Here is a 16,009-nt window from a genome sequence, read left to right as displayed (position 1 = left end):
ATAACTTTGCTTTTGGTCATCTTGAAAAAATGTATTATGATCAGTTATGTCAACTATGTAATGCATTTTTTAAAATAAATTTAATAATAAAAAATGTGCATGTCAAGATGGCAGACTAGTGGACAGGAAGGGGTGAAGAACTTGGGAACATGGTGAGAGGAAGTAGACACAGGTGGGATTAGTGCTAGGATATTGTATACTTAATATTCAGCTATGAATAGTCTTGTAACTCATAGTGCTTTAATAAAATAAAATTAAGTCAAAAAAGAAGTGAAATGAGCAGTAGAATTAACAACACAATACATCCAAATAACTTCTGGCCCTGACTCTTATTATATGAATAATTGCAAGTAATTTGAAAATAAGAGATAGTTTCAATTTTAAAATTATACGTATATATAAAATTATGGGACATGGGAATAAATAACAACCAAATCTAACTAGGAAAACAAATGCATGAAAAAGGCATTTATAAGTAAGCTAACAATTTGTATAGCGTTTTCTTTTTCTTTCTTTTTGTTGTTGTTGTTGTTGGGCCACACCTGGTGGCACTCAGGGATTACTCCTGGCTCTTAGTGCTTAGAAATCGCTCCTGGCAGGTTCAGGGGACCATATGGGATGCCAGGAATTGAACCCAGGTCAGTCCTGGGTTGACCACAAGAAGGGCAAATGCCCTACTGCTGTGCTATCTCTCCAGTCCCACATTTTCTAATTTTTTAATATGAATACATTTTTATCTATGGACTTTCTATGTTCCACAAATATTTAGAGATTTCTTAAATCATACAAAGTAAATCTCTGTACATGTGAAAATTATGTTTTAAAATTAGATATTGTTTGGATGTCACACAGTTACCTAATTTTCCTCTGTGGTTGAAATGTGTGCTTATATATAAAATTAATATTTATTATTCTGTTTCATTTTAAAAGAATTAAAAATATGCAACATAGGACTGGAGCAGTGGTATGGAGCGGTAAGGCATCTGCCTTACCAGGCTTTAGCCTAGGAAGAACTGTAGTTTGACCTCCCAGTGTCCCATATGGTCTCCCAAGCCAGGAGTGATTTCTGAGCGCATAGCCAGGAGTAAGCCCTGAAAGGCATTGGGTGTGACCCGAAATAAATAAATAAAAATATACAACATAGGGCCAGAGATATAGTACAGAGGGTTAAGGCACTTGCTTTGTACACTGAACTGGATTTGATCCTTAGCACCCCACCATACATATATGGTTTTATTTTATGTGTTATATATTATATAATATGACAGATATTATATTATGTAATATATTATATATAACACAAAAATGAATAAAAATAATCTTAATATTTGGGGGCCAGAGAGATAGCATGGAGGTAGGGTGTTTTGCCTTGCATGAAGAAAAATCGGATGGTGGACCTGGAGAGATAGCACAGCGGCATTTGCCTTGCAAGCAGTCGATCCAGAACCAAAGGTGGTTGGTTCAAATCCCGGTGTCCCATATGGTCCCCGGTGCCTGCTAGGAGCTATTTCTGAGCAGACAGCCAGGAGTAACCCCTGAGCACCGCTGGGTGAGGCTCAAAAACCAAAAAAAAAAAAAAAAAAGAAAGAAAAACCGGATGGTGATTAGAATCCTGGCCTCTCATATGGTCCCCCGAGCCTGCTAGGAGTGATTTCTAGGCATAGATCCAAGAGTAACTCCTGAGAGCTGCTGGATGTGACCCCAAACCCCAAAAATATATATTTTTATATAATATAATATTACATAATAAATTATTATATATTATATATAATGGCAGGCTCAGGGGACCATATGGGACCATATATATTATCTAATAGTATATATAATCTTAATATTAATCAACAATAATCTTTAAAACAATTAAAGCACCCAATTTACCTACAAACTGCATGAACATATTCAGAATCATCATTTACTTGTGCACCAATATTCTTCCCCATCGCTGTTTCTACAAAACATGATGAGAAACAACCATTTAACTTATGCACATTTCTTGTATTTATCTTCCAAGGTTGACATTCATACATGTTGTTTTGTTCTCATGACTTTTTATAGAGTTAAAGTAATGTAGTTTTATAATTTTTTTTCTTCTTTTTTTTTTTTTTTTTTGGTGCACTGTTCCTTGGAGGTACTGCAATACCAGGTCAATACATGAAATGGACAGAGCAAGCTCCTATTCCAGTTTCTAGTGCCAAAAATCCATTTTATATATTGTCGCCAGATAGATGATGTATCAGATATTAAACTAATACGAACAGATACTACACTTGATCATAGCCAAAAGGCCGAGAAGCGATTTTATAATATTAAGATTAAATAAAGAAAATATGTAATATAAAATACACTTCATATAAATGACTTAAAGATATATATTCAAAGGGATATAAAACTTGGAGGTAGAATAGTCACTTGGCTACTTTTGCTGGTAGAACAGTCCCAAGGCTTCACCTTAGGGAAACAGGTAAGTCATAGACAACAGATGAGGCCCCAATAATATACTTGAGTCGAGGGGCCTACCCTGCCTGGCTAACATAGTGGAGAAGGGAGGCCACAGAACCAGCTCTGAGTCAGCCTTGCAGCAGGACCTCTGAGTAGTGGTCAATGTCCCGGTCAGTCACATCTCAGAGATTACCAACAAACTTTGGACAATCAGCCATGATGTACTTGCGTACGATGCCAACCCCCTCTAGATCTCTATGCACAGCCAGGGCTGCGCTGCTGCAGCCGAACAGGAGGGCCACAGCCCGGCAGCTCAGCTGCAAGACAGCCTACATTTTACATGTTTTGCTCCCTCTTTCCCCTCTACTCCCATGTCTTCTAGTTCTCCAATACACTGTTTCTCCCCTTTCTCCTTCCTGAATATTGGCTTTCTGGCTGCTCTACTCCAAAACATGGGAATGGATGCTGCTTATTTAATGGTATGTTTACCAGCAGGACATTCTGAAGCACTCAAGATCCTTTCCACACCCCCAGTGATTTTTCCTGGGACCTGTACTATTAAATTGGGTTATTTATTTTTTTTACAGCATGGAGACTTACCACAGATGATATCTAAGGTACAAAGAGTGATATTAAAAGTACAGTTAAATTTTTCTTTATTAGCATATTCTTCAAGCTTATTAACCAGTATGTTGGCTTGTTCATTCATGACATCTAAGAAATCTTCCAGAATTGTAAAGTGAAAAGTGGGAGTTAACATTTTCCTCCTGGACTGCCATTTGTTTCCAGTACTAGAAATACAAGGCATGATTACATATAAGAAAAGTTGAAACAAGTATGATTATAAGCATTAAAATAAAACTCCTAAAATTGCTTGATTTTTGTCATTTCTAATTGCTGTGCTAAAAACTATCCATGTAGATGTATGGCAGTGTCATTGGTATGACATGATACCTCATTGCTGTCTTGATGTGTAGTTCCCTGTTGATAAGTGAGGCAGAACATCTTTAACATACTTTTCTGGCAGCTTTATGTCTTCTTTGATAAAGCATTTTTTCCCTTCTCTTTCCCAATTTTTTCATGGACTTGGTTGATTTTTTTCTCGTCAAATTCTGCTAGTGCTTCCTCTGCCTTTTATATTGACCCTTTATCAGATGAGTGTGTGGGGGGGAAATATTCTCTCCCAGTCTGTGGAATATTTTTAATTCTGAGCATCATTTTCTTTCAGTGCAGAAGCTTTTTCGCAGAAGAACACATGTAGTAAAACACATGCAGTCCCACCCATCTGTTTATCTTTATTTGTTTAATTGGACAATTGACATTGAATCATTGAATTGAAGTTGTGTCGTAATTCAATATCTTGCATGTTTTCAATATATTCCCTGGATCCAGGCTATATATGCCATATATTAAGTTTTAATTTATTTGATTTAACTTTTTCACATAGTGTTTTAAAATAACCTATGTTCATTTATTTTTGCATGTGACCAATCAGTTTCTCCTAACACCATTTGTTAAAAAGGTTTTCCTTACTCTACTTAATTTTTTTTGTCCTTTATTAAAGATTAGCTGTTTATATACTGAGGCTCTGGCTTTGGATTCCCAACTATCCAATTGTCCTGAGAGTTTGTCTTTATTCCAGTACCAAATTGTTTCAATAATTAAAGCTTTAGAGAGTATAGCTTGAAATTGAGAGAGTGAAAGTTCCCATCTTCTTTTGCCTTAGGATTTCTTTCTTTTTTCTTTTTTTTTTTTTCATAAAAATACATACATTCGGGGCCGGAGAGATAGCACAGTGGCATTTGCCTTGCAAGTAGCTGATCCAGGACCTAAGGTGGTTGGTTCGAATCCCGGTGTCCCATATGGTCCCACGTGCCTGCCAGGAGCGACTTCTGAGCATAGAGCCAGGAGTAACCCCTGAGCGCAGCTGGGTGTGACCCAGAAACCAAAAAACAAAAAACATACATTCTTTTTCTATTATTAGAGTTGGGGGAGGTAGAGTTATCATTCCACATAGATTTCAACAGCATTTTATTTATGGCCTTGAAAAATATCATGGATATTTATTATATATTTTATATTTTCAAATTTTTATAAAATATTTTTATTTTATATATGTATAGTGCTATGGAAAAATTGTCATTTTGACAATATTAATTCTTCCAGTCTATGAGTAGGACATGTTCTTCCATTTTTTTGTCCTCTTTTATTTTATTTAGCAGTGTTTTCTTGTATAAGCCTTGAACCTCTTTTATTAAGCTAATTCCAAGGTAATTTTCTCTCCCTTATTTTATTATTTGAATATAGAAAAGCCATAGATTTCTGCATATTGATTATGTAGTTTGCAATTTTTCTGTAAAGTCTATTACTTCTAAAAACCTTTTTGTGGAGATTTTAGAATTTTCTAAGTAAAATTTCAAAAGTAAAAATAATAAAAGTTTGATTTCTTTTCTATTCTGGATGCCTTTAATTACTTGTTATGTCTAATTGCTATAGCAAGGACTTCTAATATTAAATAGTAATGAAAGTGGGCAGCCTTGTCTTGTGCCTAATCTTAGAGGGGATGCTTTCATTTTTTTATCACAAAGATCAAAAGCAGTCAGTATTGATGTGGCTGTGGGTAAACAGAGACCCTAATGAGTCTGCTGGTGGGAATATCAACCACTTAGAAATGTTTTCCAGAAAAGGAAAACAAAGGTATTGTTCTATTGTTTATATAATATCTATACTAATACTTCTTTTTTTCTTTTTATTTTTTTGGTTTTTTGGCCACATCCATTTGATGCTCAGGGGTTAGTCCTGGCTAAGTGCTCAGAAATTGCCCCTGGCTTGGGGGGACCATATGGGACGCTGGGGGATCAAATCGCGGTGTTTCCTTGGCTAGCATTTGCAAGGCAAACACCTTACCTCTAGCGCCACCTCGCTGGCCCCTATTCTATACTAATACTTCTTAAAAAACAAGCGTTCATAGACCCAGAAAGTCCACTTCTTGTCATCTACCCCAATGCCCCAAAAAATTGACAATAATAAAAGACATTTGTAGTCCTAAAATAAAGTGTTTATTTTATTATCACCTAAGATTAAAGTTTATTACCTAAAATAAAATTTTAAAAGTCATGTGTATATATCAATGACATTTTAGTAGAACTTGAAAATGTTTCATTGAATAGCTATATAAAATTAAAGAATATGGATATTTTAAACACGATTCTATATTATACATTTAAAAAATCATCAAAATTGAACATTTTTAGAATGTTTCCTAAATTTCTAAGTAAAGATAAATTAGTGTTTGTGTGTGTGTGTTTTTTTTTAGTTTGGCTTTTGGGCCACACCTGGCAGTGCTCAGGGTTACTCCTGGCTCTCTGCCCAGAAATTGCTCCAGACAGGCTCTGGGGACCATGTGGGATGCTGGGATTCAAACCATTGTTGGTCCTGGGTTGGCCATGTTCAAGGCAAATGCCCTACCACTGTACTATCTCTCCAGCCCCAAGAAGTTAGTTTTTTTCTACTCTCTATCAACACTCCATCTTTAGACTACCTTTATGTTCCATGTCACTGTGATGACTCTTTATTTTTCTCATAGTTCTCTATGCCCCAGAGATATTCTGCCATCATATCTTGAGTCCTCTTTTAGAGGTAGAACTCTTATTTCTGATGAAAGTTATTGCTTCCAGTATTATTATTTCTCTGGCATTGTGTGTCTTCATTAAATTTTCACTATTCTTTACCCATTGGGCTTCACATGTCTCCCTGGGAACTGGTGACTATTATTACAATGATGGTGACTGCTGACTATCTGGACTCCTCTTTTAAAGGACTGTTATAGAATCACATTTTCCAGATTTTCCCTTATTTCCTTATGCTAATCTTTCTACAGAACTTTTTTTGTAACACATTACACAGCAACGCTTGCTTTTATAAGACAGGTTTACATACTGACACTCACCTTGTAAGAAGTCCTAGGCCGAGCCACGGTTTTATAAACGTGTATACATAGGCCTTGTCAATTTGTTTTGAACTACATAAAATTGTCTTAGAAAGAAAAAACAGAATATTATTGCAGAAGTATATTAGGAAGAAAAATGGTACAAATCTTATCTATATTATAGGAAAATCTAGATAGGGACCAAGTGATAGTAGAGTGATCAGGGCACTTGCCTTACACTTGACCAACCAGGTTTGATCCCTAGCATAATTTGGTAATTGTTGATTTTATAATTTAATCCACAGCATAATAATCATCCCAACATGATTCCCATCTGAGCTGCCATCTAGACTGAGCCCTGAGCATGGAGTCAGCTTATCGTGGTGCCCTGAGCATAGCTGGATATGATCACGGAACCAAACCAAAATCAACACCTATAAAAAAAGAAAAAAAAAAAAAGAAGCTTTCTAAAAAGAAAGTAATATTTTATATATATTCGGCTTGGAGCAACAGCACACAACAGGTAGGTTTTTTGCCTCACATGTGGCCAACCTGGGTTCTGTCTCTGGTACCCCCATATGGTCCCTATAGCTGCTAATAAAGATCTCTAAGCACAGAGCTAGGACTCAACCCTAACCAGAGCCAGGTGTAAACCCCACCCCAAATTATAACTACTATTACTTTTTGGTTTTATTTCATTCTTATATCTCAAGAAAATTCACCCAGACTGTCATTTAGTCTCAGATACTGAATACATATTTTCTAAGCAACCAAATAACCAAACAATGGAGGGAAGCTCCTCAGTTCCTGCCTTGTTAGGAAACAAGTAGTCTTTTCTTAAGCAAGGAGACAGCTCAGAAAGAGGAGTCAGTGAATGCAGAAGAGGAGCACATCTAGGGAGACAGAAACATGAATTTATATTTAATCATGTTGCTTCCGTAGCCTTCAATTTGCCCATGGTCAATTGGAGTTCAGAATAAACTCACAAACAGGCTCTCCTTGGATATCTCCAGAATAAAACAAAAACATTGGAAGCAGATACACATGATATTGAATCACTCTGATCGAAATGAAGTAGAAGGAATAAGCATTTAGGTCTGACCATTTCATTCTGTCCAGACTTCTTGCTCTTTCTCCTCTCTGGCGATTTTCTCCCCACTAAGCTTTCTGGAGTCAGCAAGTTTGGACTTCAGATTTGATGTTTGGACTTGCTGCCCTTATGATTTCCTGTGAAGCAGTATTCTATCTGATTATAACTAGAGGAACTCCAATGTTATTACAACAATAACTACAAAATAAAAATATATTCCAGAAATAGTCCCTATGAAATCCTGCTTTTCACTTTTTTATGTGAGGAGAAACTCTGCTGATTTCATTTTAACTTCCTGACCCAAACTCCTAACATGTGAAAAGGAATCAATTTTTGGAGGTTTGACTTCAATAGCATGAATCAGAAAAATATGCTTTTCCATGATTAGCTTTTAAAAAATTAATCTAAAATTTAATTTGTAATTCTCTTTGAGAATAGTATATTATTTTCATAATATTAAAATAATACCTGACAAGTTACATTTTGCTTACATTATGGAATAATCAATACATAGACTTCTGCAAACTTTCAATTGAAAAAAATATATATTTGTATTTGTCTACAAATATGAATGGATGCATAGAACACTTGGAAAGCATGATCTGGCCCCAGTAGTGCCCTCATTTTTTCCCTCTCTTTTTCCCTCCAGCTAGTGCCCTCATTTTTATAGGAATGCTTAGGATATACGTTTATATATGCTATATATATTTATATATAATTATACACTATGGGGTACTTTCAATATAAGGGCCATGATGCAATTTGAATACTATCCAGTAGACAGTGAGACATTAACCCTAGTTATCAGCAACTCACCTCCACACTTTCTGCTCTGTAGAGAGCCACCAGTGGCACAGTCCCAACCCAGAATTTAAACAATGGCATATGTTGGAATTCTTCAGCAAAACGAACTAGCTGCTTAAAAAATTCTGAATAAATGTTTAGTAAAAAAAAGTGAAATTAGTAACTTTTTAGTTCAACAAATATAAAAAATATAGAAAGTTTTTATGACTTTTTCTGGTGTGTAATTTTTTTTTAACTTTAGTCATTACTAATGTCCTCCACATCTCTCCAAATTAAAGCACACAATTCCTAAAATCAAATTAATTATGAGGGCTTAATTATGCATGAAATAGTAACCTGATTAATTGCTAAATATCAAACTTTAAAGTGTTCTAGTTGATGATATGTAGGCAGTGAGCCTTATAGCCTATTTAATGAGCCCTGACAGTGTACAATTTCTTTTATTGTGGAGGCCATGGAGTTTAGGAACTGTTCTGCCAATTATTATCTTAGGTGTTGACTTTAGTAAGGTTCTGCCTAGCTGGCAGCAGTATTGGCCACTAGTGTAATCACAGTAGTGTTTAGTAGGTCATTTAGTTCAAGAATCAAACTTAGGGCCTCTGAATGTATTTAAACACTCTGTTCTAGCTCCTGACAACTCCCTATTAAATTCCTTTTGCTGTATCTCATTCAGCTATTTTTTGCAGGAAAAGAGCATACTGAGTCTTCAACTTCTAAAGATCTCAAGGTCTGTTACAAACCCTTCCACTTTATGCAATACCACATTATTACTCCCTTTGACTAATACAACTTTTCCTTCAAAGGACATCTTACATGTGATTTTTATGTGAGATCTTTGGTATTCCAAACCAAATTTCCAATCGCTCTCACTCTATATTTGTAGATCTCAAATTCTAAATATACTTAAAAAAAAAAAAAAAAAACAGAAGCCAAAGACATAATAAAGCAAGTAAAGGGGGCCGGCGAGGTGGCACTAGAGGTAAGGTGTCTGCCTTGCAAGCGCTAGCCAAGGAAGGACCTCGGTTCGATTCCCAGTGTCTCATAAGGTCCCCCCAAGCCAGGGGCAATTTCTGAGTGCGTAGCCAGGAGTAACCCCTGAGCATCTAACGGGTGTGGCCTGAAAAACCAAAAAAAAAAAAAAAAAAAAAAAAAGGCAAGTAAAGCCTTGCAAGTGGCTAGGAATTTTGATATTCAGCACCCCATATAGTCCCCAACCATTACCAGGCATGATCCCTGAGTGTAGAGCCACAAGCAAATCCTGAGTATCACCATATATGGCCCAAAACTAAAAGTTTTTAAAATAAACTGCCTTCTGTAAAGAGATTGATCTCAGGGGTGAGTCATGGAAAATAAATGATAAGAGTAGATTATGGTGCCAGAATAATAGAAGTGCTCAAAAATTATGGAGCCATGTTGAGAAAGTAAGAAGTCACTCTGAAAGATTTGTATATAGCTGGCACAATTTGAATCAATGGATTAAACAATGACATGTATGCATACCTCAACCCAAACACTCATGGAAATAAAGTGCTGAGATCTAAAGCATCTAACTTGATGGGGAATTTTAAAAACCAGGTGCTTCTGAGAGATTTCTAACATTAAGTAATTTTTCTTTAGTGGGAAGAAGATATACCCAGAGATGCCTAGGGAGTTACTCTTGGCTCTACACTCAAGAATTACTCCTGACAGTGGTCAGAGGACCTTATGGGATGCCAGGAATTGAACCCTAGGTGGTCTAGTGTTTTCCCTGATGTACTTTTTCTAGTTCCAATGAAGTGATCTTTTTTTTAACAGTAAAGCTTAATATAAACCTGTCTCTTTGATAAGGTTTCCTAATTTTAAAATATAAACTAATTAATATATAATATGTATTGGATAATACAATCTATCTATATTATTACATAATATAATATGCATTGCATGATGTATTGCATATATTACATACATAATATATTCTATATATTGTATGCATTATATATAATATAATACATTACATATCTCTATTACATGTGTGATTACATAATAAAATTAATACATGATATAATTTAATACATAAGACTTCTGAAACTTTCAATGCAATGTAGCTACAAGGCCAGACAATTTTATATCCCTAAAAGTATTTATATATCAATGTAAAACAGTTATGAGGTTCCAAGTCAACTGTCTTAATTTATGCATGCATGTGTATGGCGGGGGGGAGTTTTAACATCATCTCAAGGAAAAAAGAAAAATAAAAACAGGGAAAAGATACAGGAGAGATGAGGAATATGGAAGATCCAGGTAGGAAAAGAATAGAAGAGCAAGGAGGAAAGATAAAAGAGAAGGAGAAAGAGTAAGAGAAAAAGAGAAGGGAAAGAGAGGGAGAGAAAGGAGAAAGATATGAGAATGAGAGAGGGGCACAGACAGAAGAAAGGACATTGTGGAGAGAGATGAGAAAGAAAAGAAGGGTTAAGTGAAAGGGGGAAAATAAGAGGTGGAAGAGATGGAAAGAGGGAGAAAAGTGAGAGTGTGGATGGAGAGTTAGAGAGAAGAAAGTAGGGAATAGCTAAGGGTGGTCAAGGGAGAAAGGAGGAAAAGAGAAGGGACAAAAGAAATGAGGAAAGACCAGAGAATGAGGAGAAACTTAGAAGAGAAAGAGGGAGGGAAAAAATAAAAGCAGAGAGAAGAGGGAAGAACTGAATAGAATGGATCAGAAAGAGTAAAACTTTATCAGGGAGAAAGGAGAAAGGAAAGGACAGGAGAGAGGCAGAGAGGACAAAGACAGAAGGTCTTAGGAAGGAGAAAAAAAAGATAAGACATGGAGTGGGGTGAGGGAGATATGGGGGAGAAGGGGAAAAAGAAAAGAGAGGAGAGAGATAGAGGGTGAGAGGAGTGAAGAGAAAGAGGAGAGGAAAGACAAGTGAGTGGGGGGAAAAGAAGGGAGAAGAGGGTATTAAGACAATGAGGATAGAAAAGAGAACAGAGAGTCAAAAGAAAAGGAAGGAAGGAAAAAAGGAAGGAAGGAAGAAAGAAAGAAAGAAAGAAAGAAAGAAAGAAAGAAAGAAAGAAAGAAAGAAAGAAAGAAAGAAAGAAAGAAAGAAAGAAAGAAAGAAGAAAGAAAGAAAGAAAGAAGGAAGGAAGGAAGAAAGAAAGAAAGAAAGAAAGAAAGAAAGAAAAAGAAAGTAAGAAGAAAGAAAGAAAGAAAGAAAGAAAAAGAAAGAAAAAAGAAAGTAAGAAGAAAGAAAGAAAGTAAGAAGAAAGAAAGAAAGAAAGAAAGAAAGAAAGAAAGAAAAAGAAAGAAAGAAAGAAAGAAAGAAAAAGAAAGGAAGAAAGAAAGGACGGAAGGAAGAAAGGAAAGAAAGAAAGAGATAGAGAAAGAAAGAAAGAATAAAGAAAAGAAAAAGAAAGAGGAAGGAAGGAAGGAAGGAAGGAAGGAAGGAAGGAAGGAAGGAAGGAAGGAAGGAAGGAAGGAAGGAAGGAAGGAAGGAAGGAAGGAAGAAGAGAGAAGCTAAGAGAAAGCAGTGGAGAGGAAAGGGAGGAAGGAGATATAAAAAAATCAACTTTGGCAATGTAAGAGGGGACACTGGAGAGAATAAGGAGCTCATTCTTAGCAAGGATGACAGGTACCAGCCTTATGGAGCAGGGACCCTCTTTGGCGCTTAGGCAGGGGTATGGCTGCCCTCTCTCTCCTGTGCGGTTTCTTACCCTGTGAGTCCCTTTCAGCAATGAGCCCATGCCCCACGAATGGGTAAGCTCCAGCGACGGTCGGCACTGTCCTCAGCTGCCACCAGTGCCGGGCATAGTTCACCAGCATCACCAAAAGGCTCCAGAGCAGCAAGGCGACCGCCAGGCACCCGGTGCTCAGCGCGCTGCAGAGCAGCAGCTTTTGCCCGAACTGCACCAGCCAGAGCGCGACCATCGCTGCAGTGCCCCTGGATGCTCAGCTCTGGGCTTAAGACAGCATGCGCGGCAGGGGGGAGGGTTCAGGGCGCCTGTGTATCCTCCCCATTGAGATGGTGCCCGGGCTCGGTTTGGGGAGGAGCTCAGGTTTACAGACCTCAGCTTCTGGGGGTAGGGAGCACTTTGGGGCAGGAAACAGACTTCCAGCATTCTTTCCCCTCTCACTGGGGGTTGTCTTTGGCCTGGGTGACCTACAATGGAAATGGACATTCAATGAAACTGGATTTTAATGTCACTAAGAGGCACCTATTTGGAAAGATAAGAAATATTCGATAAAAAACTAAAATAAGTTGTAGAATATACTGTATGTTCTGTAATGTCATTATTGATTAGATAATTTTCAGCTATTTACTTCTTGCTGTAGTCATCAGAGAATTACATAAACGAACTGAGCTGAAAGAACTTTGAAAACTTGGTCCTATCTCTAAGCCAGGTGAAACACAAATAGTTGGATGGGAAAAGCACAGATCATTGGCTCCGGAGGTGGTGCAGATTTCTGAAATTACCCCTCCTCCGTGCAAGCCTTATATGACACCTCAGCTCAGACGTCCTCAAGTGGCATTAGACCGATGATCCGTAATGTGACCAGCAATCAGTAATGTGAACTACACTGATCCCATCAGATAAACCAAGGGAGCCACCAAGAGTAAGAAGGATTTGAAAATTCCCTGTTCACCTTCCTGCCTGAAGAGGAGGTGAGGTGAAGCCATTTTTGTCTTTGTTCAAGCATATTGGTGGCACAGGTGTCTAAAGCTGCAATTTGTAACCCCAGATAGCTCCTGACACTCATCCTCAATAAATGATATGGACTATCAATACATATTGGCAACTAGTACAGAAATGACCTATCTTTGAGGAAAGTCCTGCTCTTCAGCTAGGCTAATGGCTACAAAGGCACTACTGATCCTAAGACTAGAGAAAGTTCGTTCACTTACTATTTTATTCTACCCCCATAGTGTTCAAATATTACTTAAGATTTAAAAATGGGTGCTTTTATATATATATTAAAGCATGCCACATTAGGTTTTTATTTGTTTTGTTTTGGGGCCACACCCGTTGACCCTCAGAACAGTGGAATAGGCTTGAGTACTTAGAGAATGTTCCTCAGGCATACAATCACGTAGTTTTTGATAAAGGAGCAAAAAATCCTAAATGCAGCAAGGAAAGCCTCTTCAACAAGTGGTGTTGGCACAACTGGTTATCCACTTGCAAAAAAGAGAACTCAGGGTCCGATCTAACACCATGTAGGAAGGTAAAATTCAAATGAATTAAAGACCTTGACATCAGACCTGAAATCATAAGGTATATAGAACAACACTAGGTAAAACACTCCATGACATTGAGACTAAAGGCATCTTTAAGGAGGAAACAGCACTCTCCAAACAAGTGGAAGCAGAGATAAACAGATGGAAGTATATTAAGCTGAGAAGCTTCTGCACCTCAAAAGAAATAGTGCCCAGGATACAAGAGCCACCCACGGAATGGGAGAAACTATTCACCCAATACCCATTAAATAAGGGGCTAATCTCCAAAATATACAAGGCACTGACAGAACTTTACAAGAAAAAACTCTAATCTCAATAAAAAATGGGGAGAAGAAATGAACAGACACTTTGCAAAGAAGAAATACAAATGGTCAAAAGGCACTTAAAAAAATGCTCCACATCACTAATCATCAGGGAGATGCAAATCAAAACAAATATGAAGTACCACCTCACACCACAGAAATTGGCTCATATCATAAAGAATGAGAACAAGCAGTGCTGGAGGGGATGTGGAGAGAAAGGAACTCTTATTCATTGCTGGTGGGAATGCCATCTAGTCAAGTCTTTATGGAAATCAATGTGGAAATTTCTCAAAAAACTGGAAATTGTGCCCCATAAGATCCAGCTATACCACACCTAGGGCTATACCCTAGGACCACAAAAATACAATACAAAAATCCCTTCCTCACACAGATATTCATTGCATCGCTATTTACAATAGCCAGACTCTGGAAACAACTAAGATGTCCTTCAGCAGATGAATGGCTAAAGAAACCATGGTATATATACACAATTAAATATTATGCAGCCATCAGGAGAGATGAAATTTTCCTATACATGGATGTATATAGAATCTATTATGTTGAGTGAAATAAGTCAGAGAGAGAGAGATGCAGAATAATGTCACTCGTATATGGATTTTAAGAAAAATAAAAGACATTCTTGCAATAATTTTCAGAGACAGAAGAGATGAGGGCTGGAAGTTCCTGCTCACGACATGAAGCTCACCAGAAAGAGTGATCAGTGTACTTAGAGAAATAACTACATTGAGAACTATCATAAAAATGTAAATGAATGAGGGAAGTAGAAATCCTGTCTAGAGTACAGGTGGGAGTGGTGTTGGGAGGAGGGAGATTTGGGACTTTGGTGATGGGAATGTTGCACTGGTCAAGTGGGAGGGGTGTTCTTTACATGACTGAAACCCAACTACAATCATATTTGTAATCAAGTTGTATTAAATAAAGATGTTAATTAAAAAAAAGAACTGATGCTGATATTACTAAACTGCTCCACATTCTGAGATACCAAGTTCTAACCTATGGGTTAATCTAAGCCACACTGTCAAACACTGTGAATGAATGAAAAGGGTATAAAATCTGGGTAGTGTTTAATTAATGAACACTTAATTTAATGAATTAAGATGAAAGACTATCATACAACTAAGAACCTTGAAACTGAAATTTTTCTTCTTTCTGGAGAATGTTATCAGTCACCTATCTGGATGATTTCAAATTAATTTTTTTGTCTCCAAACACAATCAGTAGGACCCAATTCATGAATCAGAGTGAAATAAAATTTCTAAGTATCTTTGGTGTATCTTTAAGCAGACAATAAAGCACTTACCTGGTAAGGCTAAAATTCTGTAAAATAAATTTTTTATGGTTTTAATAATGTGTATGCTACTGAAAATTTGACAAAGTAATGGCAAGAAGTGAGCTTAACCACAGGGATTTGCCTGTTATAAAATAGTTGCAGGCTCTAGTGAAAACTTCCTTGCATTCTGACTGACTTCATTCTGTATGATATATTTTAGTTCTAGCCACGTTTCTGCAGATTACATGGTCTTAATTTCTTCTCTGCATAGTACTCTATTGTGTAAATGTATCCCAACCACAGTGTCAAAGACCAAATAAGCAAAAATAAACCATCTACCCCATTTCTTTTCCCCTCTATTTCCTTCCCTATTCTTTTTAGTTCTGTTACCTAGGGACCAGGGTAATGATATGATCCCACTGGCAAAGGCAACAAAAAGAAAAATGAAAAAAAATTGAACTAGATCAAATTTAAATTTCTGATGAAAAAGAAATGGGGTTAAATAAAAAATACCCAACTGGATGGGAGAAAGTATTTGCACTCAATGCATGAAATCAAAGTATAATATCCAAACGTATAGAGAGTTCATATAATAAGAAAACAAATCTTTCCCATAAAGAGAGAGAAATAACCAGATATTTCTCCAAAGAAGACAGACAAATAGAAAATAGGCATATGAAAAGATTATAATGACCACATATTAGGAAAATCCAAATAAAGATGACAATGAGATCTCACCTCACACCAGTGAGCATACACATATCAAAAGCAAACAAATAAAAAGAAATAACCAAAAACCAAAAAATCAGGAATTGCTGGTGGGATTGTTATCTGTAACCCTGTTGGGTTACTTTTCTAAGAAAAGTAAAAATCGAGCTGCTATTGACTCAGAAATTCAGTTCTTGGTGCCTACCACCAGGACACAAAAACTTTATTAGTCTGAAGGACATA

The 16,009-nt window shown here is 36.8% G+C and overlaps 1 protein-coding gene and 1 non-coding gene across 2 annotated transcripts in view; both read right to left on the bottom strand.

Annotated features, from left to right (window-relative positions):
• The window catches only part of LOC126006895 (cytochrome P450 4V2-like), a 30,818-nt gene extending 18,597 nt beyond the window's left edge, over window positions 1-12,221 (bottom strand). Inside the window, exons 1-5 of the mRNA XM_049772434.1 lie at window positions 11,946-12,221; window positions 8,274-8,386; window positions 6,389-6,474; window positions 3,040-3,230; window positions 1,879-1,948 (exon numbers count right to left, since the gene is read on the bottom strand). Of these exons, the coding sequence (XP_049628391.1) occupies window positions 1,879-1,948; window positions 3,040-3,230; window positions 6,389-6,474; window positions 8,274-8,386; window positions 11,946-12,159 (674 nt within the window). The 5' untranslated portion in view covers window positions 12,160-12,221. The remainder of the gene's footprint in view (window positions 1-1,878; window positions 1,949-3,039; window positions 3,231-6,388; window positions 6,475-8,273; window positions 8,387-11,945) is intronic.
• Window positions 2,106-2,297, bottom strand: LOC126008140 (U2 spliceosomal RNA). Its single transcript, XR_007495527.1, has one exon. It is a non-coding gene; the product is annotated as a U2 spliceosomal RNA (small nuclear RNA).
• Window positions 12,222-16,009: the final 3,788 nt, after the last annotated feature.

Source organism: Suncus etruscus, chromosome 4 (assembly GCF_024139225.1).
Source record: "Suncus etruscus isolate mSunEtr1 chromosome 4, mSunEtr1.pri.cur, whole genome shotgun sequence".
Lineage (NCBI taxonomy): Eukaryota > Metazoa > Chordata > Mammalia > Eulipotyphla > Soricidae > Suncus > Suncus etruscus.
Note: the sequence above shows the minus strand (reverse complement) of the source record. Positions and strands in the feature narration are given on the sequence as shown.